Below are 18,371 nucleotides of genomic sequence, written 5' to 3' on the forward strand. Positions count from 1 at the left end.
GATCTCAAATATAAAAATTGTATCATCACTTTTTGAAGGATATTCATTTACAGCCATTCATTTTTCTGTTCACTTGATGGACAAGAGAACAATATCGAAAATGTGTGAAATTTGATTTCTAGATAGTTTAAATAGTTTAGATCATGTTTAACGGTGCCGATCATTAATTTGGAAGCTCTATCATCGAAAACAAATCGGTAGTAAACGGCTCGATTTACTACCGATAGTATTCTAGCAAAATTCTCTCTCTTTATATATATATAATAAATTTATAAAATTTTACACATTAGATTTTGATCTAATGGTTAAAACTTTACATATAAATAAATTTTTTTAAATTGACCTCGACTTTACATTTTTATTTTGCTAAAAATTAAATAATAAAAATATATATTATATATAATTATTTATTTTTGTATATAAATATAAATTATATAAATATAAAATATGCGTATTCGAGCTGTTATCGAGCCGAACACGAGCGAGCTGGCCTCAGCTCCTGTTCGACTCATTTACTAAACGAGTAATTCGATCTCGAGTTCATTTCGAACCAAACACGAGGTTGCAAACAGCAAACTGGATTGCCACCTCTACTACAATTCAACTTTTTTCTAATTTTCATTCACATGTTAAATTTAACTTTAACTCATGCTATTTAATAGCTTTTTGAATACAAATTTATGATATACAATTTACTTTAACAAAAATATAATTCTTATATAAATTGTATAATATAGTTTAATTATAACTGTTAAAATAGATAAATCTAAATGTTGAAATATATACGTGATCTCCTAGTAAAACTAACTATTTAAATGTTGAAATATATACACATGATCTCCTAGTAAAATTAAATATATTTTAATAATAAAATAGTAGATTCAGAATTTAAAATAATTCATAATTTAGATAGATTTAATATATTTTTATAGTTTTATTTTATATATATTCAGTATAATAAATTACTAATCTTTTTATTTTGAGACTTAAAAAATGGTACACATGCGAAGTGTTTAATGACGGACGTACAGGGACCACGTTTCAAATTCAGGATGGGTGGGGGACGATCGATACATTTTCCCCCTTTTAAGAGCATCGACACCTCCTCCTCTCCCCTCTCTCTGTACTCTCTCTCTCTCTCTCTCTCTCTCTCCACACCGATCCCTTTACTGCGAGATAAACCCTAATCTCTGTCCTCTTTCACTTTCTCTCTCTAAAGCGATTTCGAGGTGAGGTGAAGAAGCATCAAACAAAGAGTAGCAGCATAATAAGGTGGAAGACGAAGCAAAAGCATATATAGAGAGAGAAAGAGGCATGAAGAACCTTTACCCGAAGGGGAAGGGACGGATCCATCCATCTCCGTCGTCGTCGTCGTCGTCGTCGTCCTCCTCCGCCGGGGCCGCGGCGGACGCCATGGCGGTGCTCCGGCTCCTCCCCGCGGCGATCGTCGCCCTCACCGCGGCGCTCGGGGACGACGACAAGGAGGTGCTTGCGTACCTCATCACCTGGTCCATGAACGGCCCCGCGCCGCCGCCCTCCGCCGCGGCGTCGCCGGCGGAGCGGCGGCTCTTCCGCACGCCCGCCGCTGCGGCGGCGGCGCAGCAGCAGCAGCAGCAGCACCGGGCGCTCTTCAGCTGCGGGTGCTTCGACTGCTACCGCAGCTTCTGGAGCCGGTGGGACTGCTCCCCCGATCGCGAGCTCATCCACCAGGCGATCGACGCGTACGAGGACCACGTCGCCGCCGCGCAATCGGAGCTCCACGCCGGCGGCTGCGGCGGCGGAGCGAGGGCGACGCGGCGGCGGGAGCGGCGATCGTCGGAGAAGAGAGAGAAAGCTAAAGCGAAGAGGGGGATCATGAGCAGCGAAACGAGGAGCGTTTGCGACGATGGAGAGGCGGTTATAAAGGAGGCGGAGGGGGAGGGGGAAGAGGCGGTTGCGGTGGCCGTTGAGGAGGGGGAGAAGCTTCTAGAAGCGGGGGAGGAGAAGCTTCTAGAAGAGGCTAGTAGGGAGAGCGAGGATACTAGAGAAGGTGCGAAGGAGGCGGTGGCGGTGGAGGTGGAGGTGGAGGTGGAGGTGGAGAGGCGGAGGGGGTGGGCGGACGTGACGGGATTATTCAATCCGCGTTTTTGGGGGCTTTGGCGTCCGGGTGTCTGAAGAGAAGTGTTCTTTATTTTTAATATTTTCCTTTTTTTGGTTTAATTTTCGAAAATTAGGGGGGAAAAAAGTAAAAAAAAAAAATAGAAAAAGAAAATAGAAAAGTAGTAAAAAAAAAAAATAATAAGAACACGAGTTGTGGCGTTGTTGTAATTTTTAGTTGTGGCTTTTTTTTTAAAATTTGGTTTTGTGTATTTTGTATATTTTTGGCCTACTAATATGATGGGTATTTTTGGCTTTTTTGATGTAAGAGTTTTATTATTATTATTTTATTTAGATAAAACAAGTGAATGTAACGAATGGAGCGACGACACGTGTCGTCGTGTGGTGGACCCGGTTCAGAGAACTCCCTTATGTGGCCTGGTCGGTTTGTCGCCGTTATATATTATTTAACTTTAAATTTTCGACGTGAGTAAAATGTACGGACAATCCCTGTAAAATGCGAAATTTAAAACTGAGTACGTCCAAATTTTTCTAAATATTACAGGTTTTGACCATTAAAATCTCTTATTGTTATTTTAAGTTAAATTTGTAACATTGTACTCAAGTTTTTCTTCTTGAGATGCATGTGAGAAAATTTAGAGGGTTCCACTGTAAAACTATTTAGTTTCAGGGACTAAGTAGATATTGTTACGCTTTAAATAACACATTGCGGTCCCCTTTTGAGTTGAGAAATTACTTGGTGGCTAAGTAAACTATTATGGCACAATCTACGTAGCTGTTGTTGTTACCAAAAATATATATATATATATACCACTTTTAACGGAGAATGATGTTGACACGTGGATTTCGTAAATCGCGACCTATTATCGACCGTTCGATTGGGAAATGTAACCGTTACACCGAAGAAAATCCCGAGACATGACTCGTCGCTTTGTTTTTGCAGTAGGTACAATGCTTTATCATGTACGGTGTCACGGTGTGTAATAAAATTCGCCCTTCCTTTCTCGCGAATTATCGTAAATGCCACTACGAGAGGAAAAAACTTTATGAGCCAAAGCACTAAAATTCCCTCCTCTTTTTTGCACTTTATTCTCCTCTACTAAAGATATCTCTACTTTTCGCCATTAAAATTTCATTATTATTATTATTATTATTATTATTACGTAATTTACTATTTTGTCGCTTTTTTGGGTACAGGTAAGTTTGGCACTTATTTATTTTACTATTCTATAATTTAAAGCAAGGATTAAAATTCTCATCAAGACAGACCGTATCCATCGTGCCGTACAATAGAATATCGATACGATACAGCTTTCATGCCAATAGACACAACTTAAAATTCTCTATTCTTAAAATTAGTAGATAATTTTCTCTACAAAGTTCAAAAGATTTGATAAAAATATACAATAAATAATTAGTATATTTTATTGCTAAAAAATAAATAAATATCTCATGTCATTTCATGTCGGCACACATATGTTTTTTTGACCGGCAGGCATCGACACGGCCCGACACGCACCGTGCTGTACCGCGCCAGCATGTTTCGACACTTTAATCCTTAGTTTAAAGTGTATTAATTTAGTATTCTGTAGTTTTATTTTTATCTTTTTATCAGATTTTTTCGTTAAATCAGTGATAAAATTAAAACTAAAAGGTATTAAAGTGAATACTCGATAAACCTAGGTGAGATATCTAAAGTTTTTTTATATAAAATTTAACGAAATGTTTACAGAGCTGACGACGAAAAAAGAAAAAAAAAACTACAGGATACTAAATTGATACAGTTTAAATCAAACGGTATTAGAGTGGAAAAGTACGAAACTACTTAAATGGTATTTGAAGCTTATCCTATAATATAGCTAGAGTAATTATTCTACGCTTTGAAATGATAAAAAAAAGTAAAGAATTTTTTTTTATTTTCTCCCCATCCAATTTTTTCCTATTTACTAATTTCTTTTTCATCATCTTTAAGCGTATAATAATAAAATAAAACCTTATTATATTACTCAATTAAATCACATAATGTATGATGCTCCAAGCAGTGACAATAGTAATAATGTGGGACTAAATTCAATAGTTTTAAAATATTTATAAAAACAGAAGATCAAGTATAAAAACAAATATTTATAAAAGAATTTTAGGCATTTTAATTATTTTATGTGAGCTGTGAACAAATTTTAAATAAAATAGAAATACCGCAAACTTTATATAAAGAATATAGAAGCTTTGATTTTATTGCCCAATTTTTGTAATATTTTATAATAATTTAATATGTGATATCTAATCTAATTAAAGTTTATTGTTATTTAATAAAATATGCTACCAAAAAATATATAAATACTACTAAATAAATAATTAAATCTAAATATTTTAGTGCTAACTTTTTTATGGAAGGGCATTTTGGGAAATTGAAAGTGGGGTCGGTGGGATTAGTATTAAGTATCTTGAGGGGTTTAGTTAAATAAATATTTAAAAAATAAAAATGAGGTGAGGATAAGGCCAAATGTGATGCAACTTCGAGGCGTCACATATTAAAAAAAATAAAAATTAATTTAATAATTTTAAAAATAAAAAAATAAATTTATCTAATTATATTTTAAAATTTTAATTTGAGTTAATAATGTTTTAATTTAATGTGGGTGTAGGTTGTATATAGTGAACTGTAGAGTTGAGGGAACTTTATTGAGCAGTGTACTTTGTTGGGAATTGGGATAGGTCCCTGTTGAATGGGAGGTTGTATTAATTATTATTAAATTAAACTAAAATTAAATTTAAATTAATTAAATGTCATTAGCAAAATAATAAAGTACATTGTGGGGATGGTGATGTAAATGATTTCTCATAAAAAAAAAAAAATTCCCCCAATTTGTGTACAATTTAAAAGCTTGTTTTTGGAATATAGGGTTTTTTGCTTTTGGATATAACTATATTTAAAATATTATTTTTTAATTGATTAAAGCTTTGGAGATAAATAATTATTTTATATAAGATATGGGATAAATTTTGACTTTGATTTCACGTAATTTGATTTTCTCCTATTTATTTCACACAGAGCCAATTAAATATGGGCCAATTGGATCATGTGTCTACAAGAACCATTAAAGGGCCCAAAAACCAATTTATTGCCCCAAACTATTCATCTTGCATTTTGATTATGGGCCATTGTTTGTTCCTTTTTTTGTTGAAATTATCCATGTTGAATCCTTTTTAGCCTAATGGTTTAAATTTAAATTTAAATTTAAATTTTAAATTTCAAATGGGTTCCCTTCATTTGTGATATAACTAAATTACCTAGAGTGTTAATTATCGATTAAGATAAATTCAAGTTGCAAAATATGTTATTAATATGGTCTTATGGTATCTCTGTGGGTCGCCCTCTGCGGTGTAGTATCATTTTCACTTTGCCGCTATGTAGTTTATAAAATTTTACTTTGTCTTCATATGGTTTAATTTTTATTTTACCAAAATATTCTAAATAAAATAGGATGTCAAAATAAAAAAAATTTGAAACCGCAAAGTGGCAAAGTAAAAATGTTTTAGACTATATAGGAGAACAAAATACAACATTTTGAACTACAAAATGATAAAAATAAAAATATAAGAAAAGTATCCACCAATGTTAATTATTAAGAAAAATAATCTAATAAATTAGTTATGGATGTGTTGTCAAGGAGAATCACTAGAGAATGTTATATTCTAACACAGATTATAAAATAAATTTGTGGATAATTAATACTTAAAAGAGAAGGAGAAATGCTAAGATAGACTATCTTAAGGACACATCTTTTCTCACAGACTTGCTCGAATTTGTAGTGGATTGTAGTGTTATTTAATATGGAAAACTTCAAATACCACCCCTGCGATTTCATATTTTTTCACTTTAGTATCCTGTGCTTTAAAGTATATCAATCTAGTATCTTCTGATTTCTCACTTTTTCACTTCAGTACCCTGTGGTTTAAAGTGCATTAATTCAGTACCTTATGGTTTCATTTTTCTCTTTTAGTCGGCTCCTCTGTTAATATTTCGTTAAATTATATACAAAAAACTTCAAATACTCTACCTAGGTTTATCAAATATTTATTTTAGTACTCTAATTTTGTCACTGGTTTTTTCCCTCTATTAATATTTCGTTAATTATATACAAAAAACTTTAGATATCCTACATAGATTTATCGAATATTCACTTTAGTATTTTTTAATTTTAACTTTGTCACTGATTTAACGAAAAAAATTAGTGAAATGGACAATAAAAAGAGAAAAATAAAAACACAGGATACTAACTTGATACACTTGTGGTATACTAAAGTGAAAAAGTGTGAAACCACAGAACCTAACTTGATACACTTTAAATCATAGAATATTAAAGTGAGAAAACGTGAAACCACGGAGTATTCGAAGTTTACCCTATATAATAAAGTGTTATCTAAAAAATAATAAACAAATATACTAATTAATTAATATAAAAATTTTAATTAATTAGTACAAATATTTTAAAATCTATTAACCTATATGAATCCTCAATGATTTTGCCATGTGGCAAGTTTTCCTCCACCCTCACTAACCTTTTTTTAAAATTAATCTTTATCATGGCTTTTCCCCTCCCCTTCTCTCTATTCAATGACATATAATCAATGTGCTTTTAATTTATACGTTACTGAGTTTTTCCTCTTCAATATAAGTTCTTTCTTCTCCCTCAAACAATTCTTAATATGCAAAATTAAAAGAGGAGAGGTTAGTTTTGATTTCATAATTGATGTGGCAGTTCTAACCATTTCATGCTCAAAAGGGTGCAAAATCATGCAAACTTCTATAAGATTTTCATCGCCATCGTCGTCATGATTGCAACATTATCATCTCCATCTTCATACGACTTTTGTAGATTTTTTCTTTAAATGGTGATTCTAGACAATTATCAATTTCAATGGTTATATTGGTTAGTTCAATTCATATATTTTCCTACCTAAAAAATAAAACACACTTGAATTTTTATTTTCCAAACTCCTTTCTTCATCCTCTTTAATATTTTTTATTTTTTCTTTTATTATTTATCCGCCGCATCGCGCGGGTTACTACACTAGTATTATATAGATTTGCCAACATTTGGGACCCAAAGCATTTTCCCCTCTTAATTGAAGGGAATCCTAAAAGCAAACATACAATTTATTGTTCCCTGCCACCAACTCCTTACACTTAACTATTCCAACAAACCAAAATAATTTTTACATCACCAACAAATTCAACCATTGGATGGATTTTAACTCTTTTATTTCACATGGAAGCCAATTTTAAATTGATTTTACTTTTTCCTTTTCTGAAAGAATATTTCAGTGGAGAGCCTACCACCGAAGTCGACTTCTTTAAATATATATATTTTAATTTTAATATTAAAAAATATCTAATAAATTTTTTATGAAGACAATATTAATATGCGACAGCAGATCGATATCATTGAAGAGCTTTTCACTAAAGTTGTTTCTCCACACCTGACTCTCCCTATCCTCATCTAGTAAGTGAGGGTTAAACTCCGAAAGCCCCACCTCCAAGGCTCCAACTAATACATTATCTAATATTATTGAGAGATTACATTATATTACGTACGATAAAATAAAAATATAATTAAAGAATATATTATTTTCTTTGTATATCATATTACATATATATTTTGAGTGAGGCTACTATGCTATCGAAAGCACGGAGCCTTTCGTGCTTCCAGCTCGTTTTCAATGTTGGGACTTTCGAATTGTCGATCGGCTCCGTTAAACTTGATCCAGAGTATTTGGAGTACCTAGAAAATAAATTTTATTATTTTTCGATATCATTTGTCTAGTGATCGAATGAGCTCAAAATCAACAAATTTCAATGGCCGTAGTGAACCGTTTGCAAGTTTAACGGTGTAGAAATATCTAAATCACGTGAAATTTTGATAGAAAATTTTTTATACTATAAAACAAGATCAATGTCTTTGATTTAAAATTTTAATGTCATATTATTATATTTTGTAAGCTTTTTTTTTTTAGCCGTTGATTTTGAGCCCCTTCGTTCGCTAGGCAAATGATATCGTAAAATCATAAAATTTATTTTCTAGTTACTTCAAATACTCTAGATCAAATTTAACGGAGCCGATTGACGATTCGAAAGTCGTAATATCGAAAACGAGTTAGAAGGCTCCGTGCTTCCGATAGTATAGTAGCCTCACTCATATATTTTTTATAAATTTTTACAAAAAAATACGAAATATTATACATGTATATATTTTTGACCAAACTCCGCTTCGATGGATCTCGTTACCAAACAGGCCCTGAGAGAGAGAGAAACTGCCAGCAGCACCAGCAGCAAAAAAAAAATTGTCCTTATTTTCTCTCTCTAGAAAAATCAAGGGTTCTAAACATCACTAAAAAAATGTCACAAGAAAGTTACACACAAAACACAGAGAGATGTGAATTAAAAAAAGGAGTGTCATCCTCCCCAGTTCATTACCTACTCCACCATTCTTAGCCTTGTGAATGTTTTGGAGCAAAAAATTCAACAAGAATCATCAAAACAACTGTTACGACAATCACACAAATATAAACGAAAAACGCGATCGTAAAGCAGATAAATCATAAAGCAGTAAAATAAAACGGAACATAAGAACTTACGTGAAAAAATTTTTGTAGAAAAAAATTACGGGCAAAGAGAGAGTGAACTTCACGGCAAAAAAAAAAAAAAACCTTTTTTTTCATCATAATATATTTTTTTTAAAAAATTTATCACACTGTAAAACTGTTGATGAAATATAAAATCAAACTCAATAATCAAATTTCGAGTCAAATACAACAGTAACCATAAGCATCATCAACTGCAGCAACTAAAAGAAGAGGAAGAAGAAGAAGAAAAAAAAAAAAAGAGAAGAAGAAGCAGAATAAGGGTGGAGAGAGAGAGAGTGAAAAAAAAGAGAGAAGAAGAAAAAGAAGAAGAAGAAGAAGAAGAGGAGGAGAGAGAGAGAGAGAGAGAAGAAGAAGAAAAAGAAGAAGAAGAAGAAGAAGAGGAGGAGAGAGAGAGAGAGAGAGAAGAAGAAGAGAAAGAGAGAGAAAAGAAGAAGAAGAAGAGAGAGAGAGAAAGAGAGAGAGAGAGAGGAAGAAGAAGAAGAAGAAGGGGAGAGAGAGAGAAGAAGAAGAAGAGAGAGAGAGAGAGAGAAGAAGAAGAGAGAAAGAGAGAGAGAGAGAGAAGAAGAAGAAAGAGAGAGAGAGAGAAGAAGAAGAGAGAGAGAGAGAGAGAAGAAGAAGAGAGAAAGAGAGAGAGAGAGAGAAGAAGAAGAAAGAGAGAGAGAGAGAAGAAGAAGAGAGAGAGAGAGAGAGAAGAAGAAGAGAGAAAGAGAGAGAGAGAGAGAAGAAGAAGAAAGAGAGAGAGAGAGAAGAAGAAGAGAGAGAGAGAGAGAGAAGAAGAAGAGAGAAAGAGAGAGAGAGAGAGAAGAAGAAGAAAGAGAGAGAGAGAGAAGAAGAAGAGAGAGAGAGAGAGAGAAGAAGAAGAGAGAAAGAGAGAGAGAGAGAGAAGAAGAAGAAAGAGAGAGAGAGAGAAGAAGAAGAGAGAGAGAGAGAGAGAAGAAGAAGAAGAAGAAGAAGAAGGGGGAGGGGGAGAGGGAGATGACACCAAAAAAGCTCATCTTCCTCCTCCTGATCATATTCTCAACAATCTCCTTCATCAGGCTCCTAATTCTCACAAGCATCACCTCAGATCCAATCCCCACACCCCCCCCTCCCCCTCCCCTCTCCTCCCGAAATCACCTCCGCTCCTCGAATCCCCAAACTCCCAAACCCCCACCCCCCACCCCCCCTTCTTCAGATTCAGACCCCTTCTCCCCCAAAGAGCTCCTCCTCCTCCAAACCCTCATCTCCACCAGATCCCCCCGCAACATCCTCTTCTTCGGAATCACCCCCCAGTTGCTCGATCTCGCCATGTCGAACGCCGCAGGACACACCATCATCTTCCTCGTCAACGAAGAATTCGAAGAATTCGACAGAGTTCGCGCCCGAGGGATCGAGGGAATCGGAATCTACTACATCGAATGTGAAGTGATGGCAAAACAAGCATACGAGTTGCTCGAGTATGCGAGAGTGACTCCGGCTTGTCGGCCGAACGACGGGCCGACGTACGAATCGAGATGCCGGCTGGCACTGCGGGGATTGCCGGAGATTGTGAATAAGGTGCGGTGGGATGTGGTTGTGGTCGACGGGCCGGGCCGCGGCGGGGGGCCGGAGGAGCCGGGACGGATGGCCGCGATCTACACGGCTGCGTTGCTCGCGAGGGCGGGGAATTCGACCGATGTCCTGGTGCATAACGTCGATCGCACGATCGAGAAGTGGTACTCGTGGGAGTTCTTGTGCAGTGAGAATTTGATCTCTTCGAAAGGGCGGCTTTGGCATTTCAGGATCAGAGGAAGATCCAATTCCGGCAGATTTTGCAGCTGAGCCTGCTTTCGCGATTCAGTAGGTGAAGAATTCGCTCTCTCTTTCTCGAGTTTTCGGATTCAATTTGAGTAGGAATTATGAAGAAATTGGAAACAGATGCAATTCTATTGAGTGATGTGGGGAAAAAAAAAGCTGGATTTTTCGAATCTATTTCATGTTCTATGCTACTGAAAAATCCGGTCGAAACAGAAGCTCTTCTGTAAAGTTTTCAGACAAAAAGTGAATCACGAATTTATACTTGTTTGTGCATCTGCATTGTAATCTTTGTGCGCATTATCATGTAGAATAGTTCTATTTTTTCATTCATTTAGTGAATAGATGATTGGATTGTTTTATTTGTAGCTGTAAAATGTTCAATTTGAGGTTGATCAATGGACAGTGATAATAAGCTCAAGTACCACTTATAACAGATATATTTCTTTTTTCTTTTTTTTTTAAAGAACTAATTGCATATGCTACTTCAATAACTTCATTATAGTTTAGTTTTCTTGCGCGAAATTTAACAGGATATCTCAACAATTTGGGTTGCATTATTTTAAGAATTTTAACCTACTAAGTAGAAAGATATACAGTAGCATGTAACTCCTCATCCTTCATAGCATCTAGGAGATTCAAGCAATTGTAGAAGCCTTAGTGAATCTTTATTAGGTTTCAGTTAAGAATTTATTTTGTCCCGACATATTCGCCAGTTTATTTATTTTATCACAGCTTCTGATTCCTGTCAAAAACACTCTGTCTGGTATTGTTTTTGGTTGAAGAAATTTATTTAGCTCCAAATCCAATATCCCCTCCAGGAATATCTGTGTTTAATCTTAAATTTTAGATGAAATTATGAACATTGTCTCGTGCAATTTAAACTAACTCTTCTTCCTAAACTTTCAAGAGGAAAAGACTTAAATTTTATGCTTTTCATTAGCAGTATCAAATGCTAGAGGGTAATCATAGTATGTTATTAAACCCTTTTAAGTAATGAGATTTTGCATCTTTTATGTAGCTCTCCATGTTTCCAGTGTTAACTTCTTAAAAGAGTAGAATGATCTTGTGTAGTAATTTAGTCCCTGCGCTCTGATTTTCTGCATATTTTCTATCACAACCTTAAATAGTCTACATAAGAAATCAAAATACTTATTCTCTTCTTGTGTTAAGCATTGCATTCAAAACCTGTAATTATCGATAAGCACGAAAACAAAGAGGAAACAAGGATCATTAAATCCATCGAATCTCTAATTCCCAACAAAGCATTCTAAAGTATTTGTACATTGTGATTCTTAGTTACATAAAATGCATGACACAAACTTTTAATGGTACATTCATTCACAATGACATGAGACTCTCTGCAGCTCAGCACCTGCATGCTCCTCTCCAAGCCTTCTTCATTTGGGGGTGAAAGCCTAGGAAGATGAAACAGTTGTTAGTGAGAGTATGAAGGATTCGAATCGGCTTGATATCGGCGTGTAATCGCAATTCAAGTGTTTGAAATAAAGTTTTGTCGTGCCGTGCCGTGCCGTGGCACTGAGCATGCGTAATCGAACTTCTCTCGATTACACGGTTTATATGCAGCCTGACGGTGAGCTCTAAGTGTTTGAGTTAGCATGTTTCTGAAAGCACGGGAGGGGTCGGTGCTTCCTCTTTTTCGCATGTTGAATGCGTACTTGGATTCACGTGCGCTCCGCTTGGCCATCATGTGAGCACGCACTTAAAGAAGCGCTCGCACGGATCTCGATGCGCATCGAAAACATGCGAAAAGAAAGGAGTTCATGAGATCGACGACGGTGTTGGGTTTGGCAACTTACAGCAAAGATTGTGGCATGGCCAGGGTCAGCAAGGTGAGCAAAGAGATTGTCAATAGGGCCAGTCCCAGTGTAAACGGCCTGGAACCAAGCCCCCATCACAGCCAACATGGCCAGCCTCCCATTCTTGATCTCCTTGGTCCTCAGCTCCTTCACCTTCTCAGGATCACCACTCCCCCACCCCAGCGGGTCGAACCAGAGCCCGCCCGGGTACCCGACATCCGTGCCAGTTAGCTTGTTGTTCGGGAAGATCGGGTCGGTGTTCACGCACCCGGGTTTTATGATGTCGGCCCACCGCCGGCCCTCGGCCCACCCTATCAGGATGAGCTCGACTATGAACAGCGTGGTGGTGTCCGTGAAGTATTGGAGCTCGCCGGCAGTGTACCTGTTCGAATGTGAAAAAGCTTAAGCTTCTAGAAAACAATTAACACGCAAACCCTTGTAAATATGCGTGTAAATGCTCCCTGGAAAGAGTATATATGAAAGAATTTAGCTTATTTCAAAGTTCTAAGGAGCATATGCGACAATTTCGAAGTTTTCAAGGGTAATTTGATATGTTAAAAGTTTCGAGCATAGACATGAGTCAAGGGGTGAGCGTTAGAAATGAAAATATGAGAGCTTTTAGATGAAAAAGAGAGGTTATTTTCACATTACCATGAGGGGGTGTTGAGGATGCCGATTTTTGTCAAGAATTCGGGGATGAAGATGCCGGCGGCACCGAGCATTGCCCACCGGCAGTGCACCAGCTCGGACTGCACGTTCCATCTCAGGGTCTCTGGGTCAGATCCTGCGTAAAAAATTGTTCTTCAATGCCATGTAAGATCTATGGCTTTTTCATCAACTTTTATCTTAGTAATTGAAGTTCAATATGTTTTTATACCTGATGGTTTATTTTATGTAAAGCAAAGACATAGTTTGACAAAATTCAATGATCAGTAAGTTCATTTCAGAGAAAGATTCAGGCATTATATGCTCAAATATGTATCTTCTAATTGCTTGTAAAAGTGCTCAACTTCTGATGCAGTTAAAGTAAAAGTTTCATATTAGAGCTTTCGCTTTTACCGTAGAAGTAGAGAATGAATATAAATTTACTCGCTAATGTAGAAAATTTAGGATTAAGTCTTACCGAGACCCAAAGGATCGAAACCGAAATCTCCTGGAAGGCTGCAGCAGCAGAAAGAGAGAACATTGATACACTTATTATATGAAAACAATATCGGTATAATGTATCGTCAGTTCCTGTACTTTCGCAATATTGCAAATTAGTCCCTAAACTTTACGCTTATACGAAAGTTCAGTCACTTTAAAACTGTTTAAGTGAAAAGTACAAGAACTAAGCGGGAATATATAACACTTATCCGCAGAGATAGGATAAAGAAGATGAACCTGCCATCAAGCCATGGAGGAGGGGTGCTTCCCGGGAACCAGATAGGCCTTTCGGTCGCCTCGGCTGCCACCGAGAGCGCTTTTCGTGCTGTCGGGGCGGCCCAGTTCGTCTTCGCTTGCCTTAGTTTCCTTCCACTGAGGAAGGATGCCCTTGTTGCACTCAGACCATTCTGAGATCTGACAAACATAAAAATTGCAATCAATTATTACAGTTTGGAGATCGGAGATGTCGCAGAAGCAACTGTTGTGATCTGAGTTTAGACAGAATCTTAGAATATCTTAGTAGAATATCAAGTTATGACCAACTAAATGGGTTATTTCTTTGTAGTACAAGGCCATGAGTAATCAACAAAAAGAGAATATAAAGGAAATCTCTTCTGGTACTTGGCACAAAGAGTTAGTTAGCTTTTGAAATACTGTTTAACAAAAGAAGTTTCAGGTTAAAATATATGGAGAAGGGCTTTTTTGGCCTGCTTTGAGCTTCTTAAAAAAGCACACTTGTTGCTGCACCAGAAGTAGAAACTTTAAATAGAAGCTCTTTTTTTTTTTTTTTTTTTTTTTTTTTTTTTTTTTTGTTTGACTGCCACCTAGGCAGCCCACTNTTTTTTTTTTCTTTTTTTTTTTTTTCAAAGCCTGCTTTCACCTAGACAAAAACATATCACTTTTATTTGTCAAGCATTTGTTTATTATTTCTCAGATAAAAAAGCTGTTAGACGCGCAAATTGAAAAGCATTAGCAGAAGCCGTGCCCAATAAATAGGCACAAAATGAAATGAAAAACAGACTAATTTCTTTACATGTATGAAATATATTGACTACAATGCTTGTCTATTATTTCTCGAATAGAAAAGCTGTTACAGAAGTGAGCCCCAAAAGGTACAAAAAATAAAATGAAAAGCAGATTAATTTCTGTGGATACGTACAAGTCCATTGATCACAATATACAACTAACATGCATGCACATACTTTACGAGCCTGACGGGACACAAACTCAAGACGTTCTATTCTCGTATCATATTAAATCATATCTCCAATAATTTAAATTACCGAAAACAGTATTTCTAATGTTTATATTCAACATATAGTTATATTAGATTAGATAACTTTAATCTTAGTACCTGGCTACAGCTGCAACAGCAGAAGAGGAAGCAGAAACTGAAGCCATTATTGTTGCTGTTGTTGCTGCTGCTGCTGTTGTTGTTTGCTTTGGTGTGGTGAGTGGGGAGAGTAGGGGAGGAGGAGCCACCTGTTTAATGCATGGGAGTGGGAGGCTTATCCCAGAGGGATAGGAGAATGGGTTCTTGGGTCTCTCGTGTGCTGCCACGTGGCACAGAGAATCCACTCCTTGGTTTTCCCACCACCCAGGATCTGGCTGAGTTGGATTGTGTCTCCCACTGTTGTGGCTAGGATGCAATGCTCTTAGCAAAAGATCTCATGGAGGGAATGAATGGGTTGGGGGAGATTGGGTTAGATTTGGGTGGTGGGTCTAGTTAGGGTTCGCAATGGGCCTTACCCAATCCAATTCAATCCGAATCCTATTCCAATATTTTATGGATCTTAAACATCTTATGCAGCTTTCGCTATTGACTTTGAGACTTTATTGAATTTGAGACTTCAAAAAGATATCACCACGCTCTCGACCGATGACATTTATATGATCATGAGATTTATACAAATTATGTTGTGGTTGGTCTCGCATATCACCCAAGCAAACAAGTGATTTCGGCTGAAGCAGGCGTTAACATTATAAATGGCCTGTTTGATGTTCACCGAGTTTACTGACACTTTTCATTACTATCACAAAGAAAAAGATTTATATTTGGATTTTGGTCTTTAAATTTTCCTTTTTTTATAAAAAAAAGAATCATGTAGAACCCTTTTCTCTTTTCCCCCCTTATTTCAGATAGTAAAGGACAAGCATGTTTCGGATACTGAATCAGAAAACCAAGTTTACACAGCAAGAGCATTTGCGCAGGTAATCTTTTGTTAAAGCTGTTCAAATAAGCAATCACGGTGTTCTCATTAAAATCATCTTGACAACTCACTAAAAAATTAGCGTCCCGCTACAGCAAAAACTCTCAGCAGCGCCTTGTGGTTGAATTACTTCATCCTCCCACTAAATGTGTGCAAGAATTTTGAACATACTGTCTCCGAACGGAAACATTACGACTTTGTTTTGATGTCAAAACAAGTTCTACGATGATCACAGCAAATTTTCATTCAATGATTGTCATATCCTTCCACCACATCTTGTAGTGCTTCTCATTTGAAACTTTTACCCAACACTTCATGATAACCAGCGCATTCCACTTCCCAAATAGATGATCAACTTAAATGTTAGTATCCAAAGACAAATGTTATCTATCACCTCTACTGAAAACCAGCTTTAAAGCAAAAGAAAGAAAAGAAAACAAGCAGCTGACAGTTTGGTCTCACTGGAGCTTCCACTGAAGTGCTTCCTGTACAGAGCTTTTTAGAGAAGCATTAACAACATTTTACAGTAAAATTCATACAACAGCATCTCATAGAGAAGCAGAAGCACAAGTTACATATAAGAGATTATGCTCCTGAGACCCAGAAGCTCATTTCAGAGCAAAAAAGCTCCAGCCTTTTATTGTTTTTCAAACACCTAATTACTGCTGCTTGGATCCAAAGCTAAAGAGGCACTTTTAGGCTATCTTACATGAAACCAAAAAACAATAAGCAAAAAATGATAAGCAATGAGACCCGATCAGGTTACTACCAGAAAAAGAAATCAACAGTAGACGAAACCAACATAAAGCAATAAAAAAATATGAAGCCACCAAGATTATGTGCAAGCTACCAACTTCGTAATTTGTGTTATATAGTTGAATCCATTTTCATCATGGCCTTCGTATACACATATTGTCAACACCTAGTTACACTGAAATGTTAATCTTAGATGCACATGTTTACCAAAAATTTCCTCCCAACTTTATGAGCCGTAGATCCTTCCCGTTTGGCAAACACTTCGCCCAAGGACATTTCTCGTTTTACCCGTCCCCTTAAGACACTTCCTACTTGATCAAACCCAAGGAATGCACCATATAACAATCTCGACTGACCATATCCAAGCTACTGATGTTTTCCCTAGGTGGAGGTCTTATTTAATCTTTCCTAATAAGAGAGCTCGAGCACTAAATAGGTGCTCGGAATTTGGAGCACCAATAGATCATATGATACCACTCATTCGAATGATTGGACCCTATGATCTTACAGTGCTCTGAATTCGGAGTACCTATTCAATGCTCCGAATTTGAAGCCCATGGATTTCAACAACCTAACGTCAATAGTTGTTCACATTTATTTTCTAGCTGTCCATCACCATAGTTCATAAGCTATAGTTGGCTCTGTAAACGGCAATTAAAATTTACCTTTACCATTACATAAAACAACACAAAGGGAATTCTCCACATAAAACATTGGCCTTCTATTCTGCCCACAAAATCCACATCAATTTTCCTTTCAAATGGACTATAGTTCTCCAGTAACGACTCCACTCCCTCTTAGGTATTTCTTATCCAAAAATATTTCACTTTTCATCTTGACGATCTGCATTGATTTAACCATTGTGCTATTAAAGTAGATTCATATTTAAATCAGCTAGCTATCAATCCTTACTATAATTACCTAATTATGCAAAAAGGAATTATGTTAATTAACTATCTTTAACTATTAGTCAGTTATATTTGACCAGTTACCCATGTATCCTTTCCAATAAATGAGTAACGACATTATCATTTCACATTAAGTTCGCACACTTGAACTCTTTACCAACCGACCTCCTAAATCAAATTTTGTTTGGATATTAACTTGCTTAACCCACCTTTCAAAGTAGACAAATTGTGGATAAGCACTAGAGCATTTGCTCTCTCTTTCATTCCCCCACCTCTTTGATACTACTCCTGATAGCACCTTACAATCCTTAACAAAAACATCTAGCAACTAATCAAGTAACAAAAAAGTCTATCTACTACTAGGATCATTCATGGGTCAAGATTAAAATGTTTTAGAATATTAAATGAAACACTATAGAAACTCTATCTGTGGCATCCTCTAACTCACTTTTTCTCTGAGGCCATAATCTTCATGCGCACACACAATTTTGCTATCCTTTTAATTTTTTAATATACCATCTCCATCCAGAAAACCTTCTCTGACATGAATTACTACCTCCATCTCATCTTAGTCTCATCCAGCAATCGCATCACAAAGTACCATTTGAAAAGCTTATGCATTAGTAAAAAACAACTCCTTTCTCTGAACAGTAAGTACTCTAATTAGATCCTATGACTCAACCTATTGCAAAGAATGAAAAAACCTGAATCCTTGACAAACAGCACTTTGTCCTACACTCTTCCCAACCTTTCCGCAAGCTTATAATTTGGGGGGGGGGTGTTGGAGAAATGCTACGCATACACGCCAAGAGGGATGTATGATGTACACCCCATCCATCCTAGGGTGAAAATTTTTTCACTAATCATATCGATGCGACTAGCAAAGACCATCCTACTCTAGGGAGAGGGAGCAATGCTACGCATGCACCCCAAGAAGGGTGTATGATGTACACCCTATCCATCCTAGGGTGAAAAATTTTTCACTAGTCACATCGATACAACTAGTAACAATC

At 36.5% G+C, this 18,371-nt stretch overlaps 3 protein-coding genes across 3 annotated transcripts; 2 read left to right on the top strand and 1 right to left on the bottom strand.

Annotated features, from left to right (window-relative positions):
• LOC109725443 lies at positions 962–2,572 on the top strand. Its single transcript, XM_020254631.1, has one exon. The coding sequence runs from the start codon at positions 1,315–1,317 to the stop codon at positions 2,152–2,154; it is 840 nt and encodes a 279-aa protein (XP_020110220.1). The 5' UTR covers positions 962–1,314; the 3' UTR covers positions 2,155–2,572.
• On the top strand, positions 9,673–10,952 carry LOC109725336 (glucuronoxylan 4-O-methyltransferase 2). The gene has a single exon (XM_020254491.1). It carries the CDS (start codon positions 9,721–9,723, stop codon positions 10,543–10,545), a length of 825 nt encoding a protein of 274 aa, XP_020110080.1. The 5' UTR covers positions 9,673–9,720; the 3' UTR covers positions 10,546–10,952.
• Positions 11,734–14,996, bottom strand: LOC109725337 (chlorophyll a-b binding protein 7, chloroplastic). The gene is made up of 6 exons (XM_020254492.1): positions 14,839–14,996; positions 13,722–13,898; positions 13,462–13,499; positions 12,990–13,122; positions 12,339–12,720; positions 11,734–11,936 (listed from the first exon to the last, which is right to left on the bottom strand). Exons 1-6 carry the CDS (start codon positions 14,883–14,885, stop codon positions 11,919–11,921), a joined length of 795 nt encoding a protein of 264 aa, XP_020110081.1. The 5' UTR covers positions 14,886–14,996; the 3' UTR covers positions 11,734–11,918.

This window comes from Ananas comosus, linkage group 20, assembly GCF_001540865.1.
Source record: "Ananas comosus cultivar F153 linkage group 20, ASM154086v1, whole genome shotgun sequence".
NCBI classification, from domain to species: Eukaryota; Viridiplantae; Streptophyta; class Magnoliopsida; order Poales; family Bromeliaceae; genus Ananas; species Ananas comosus.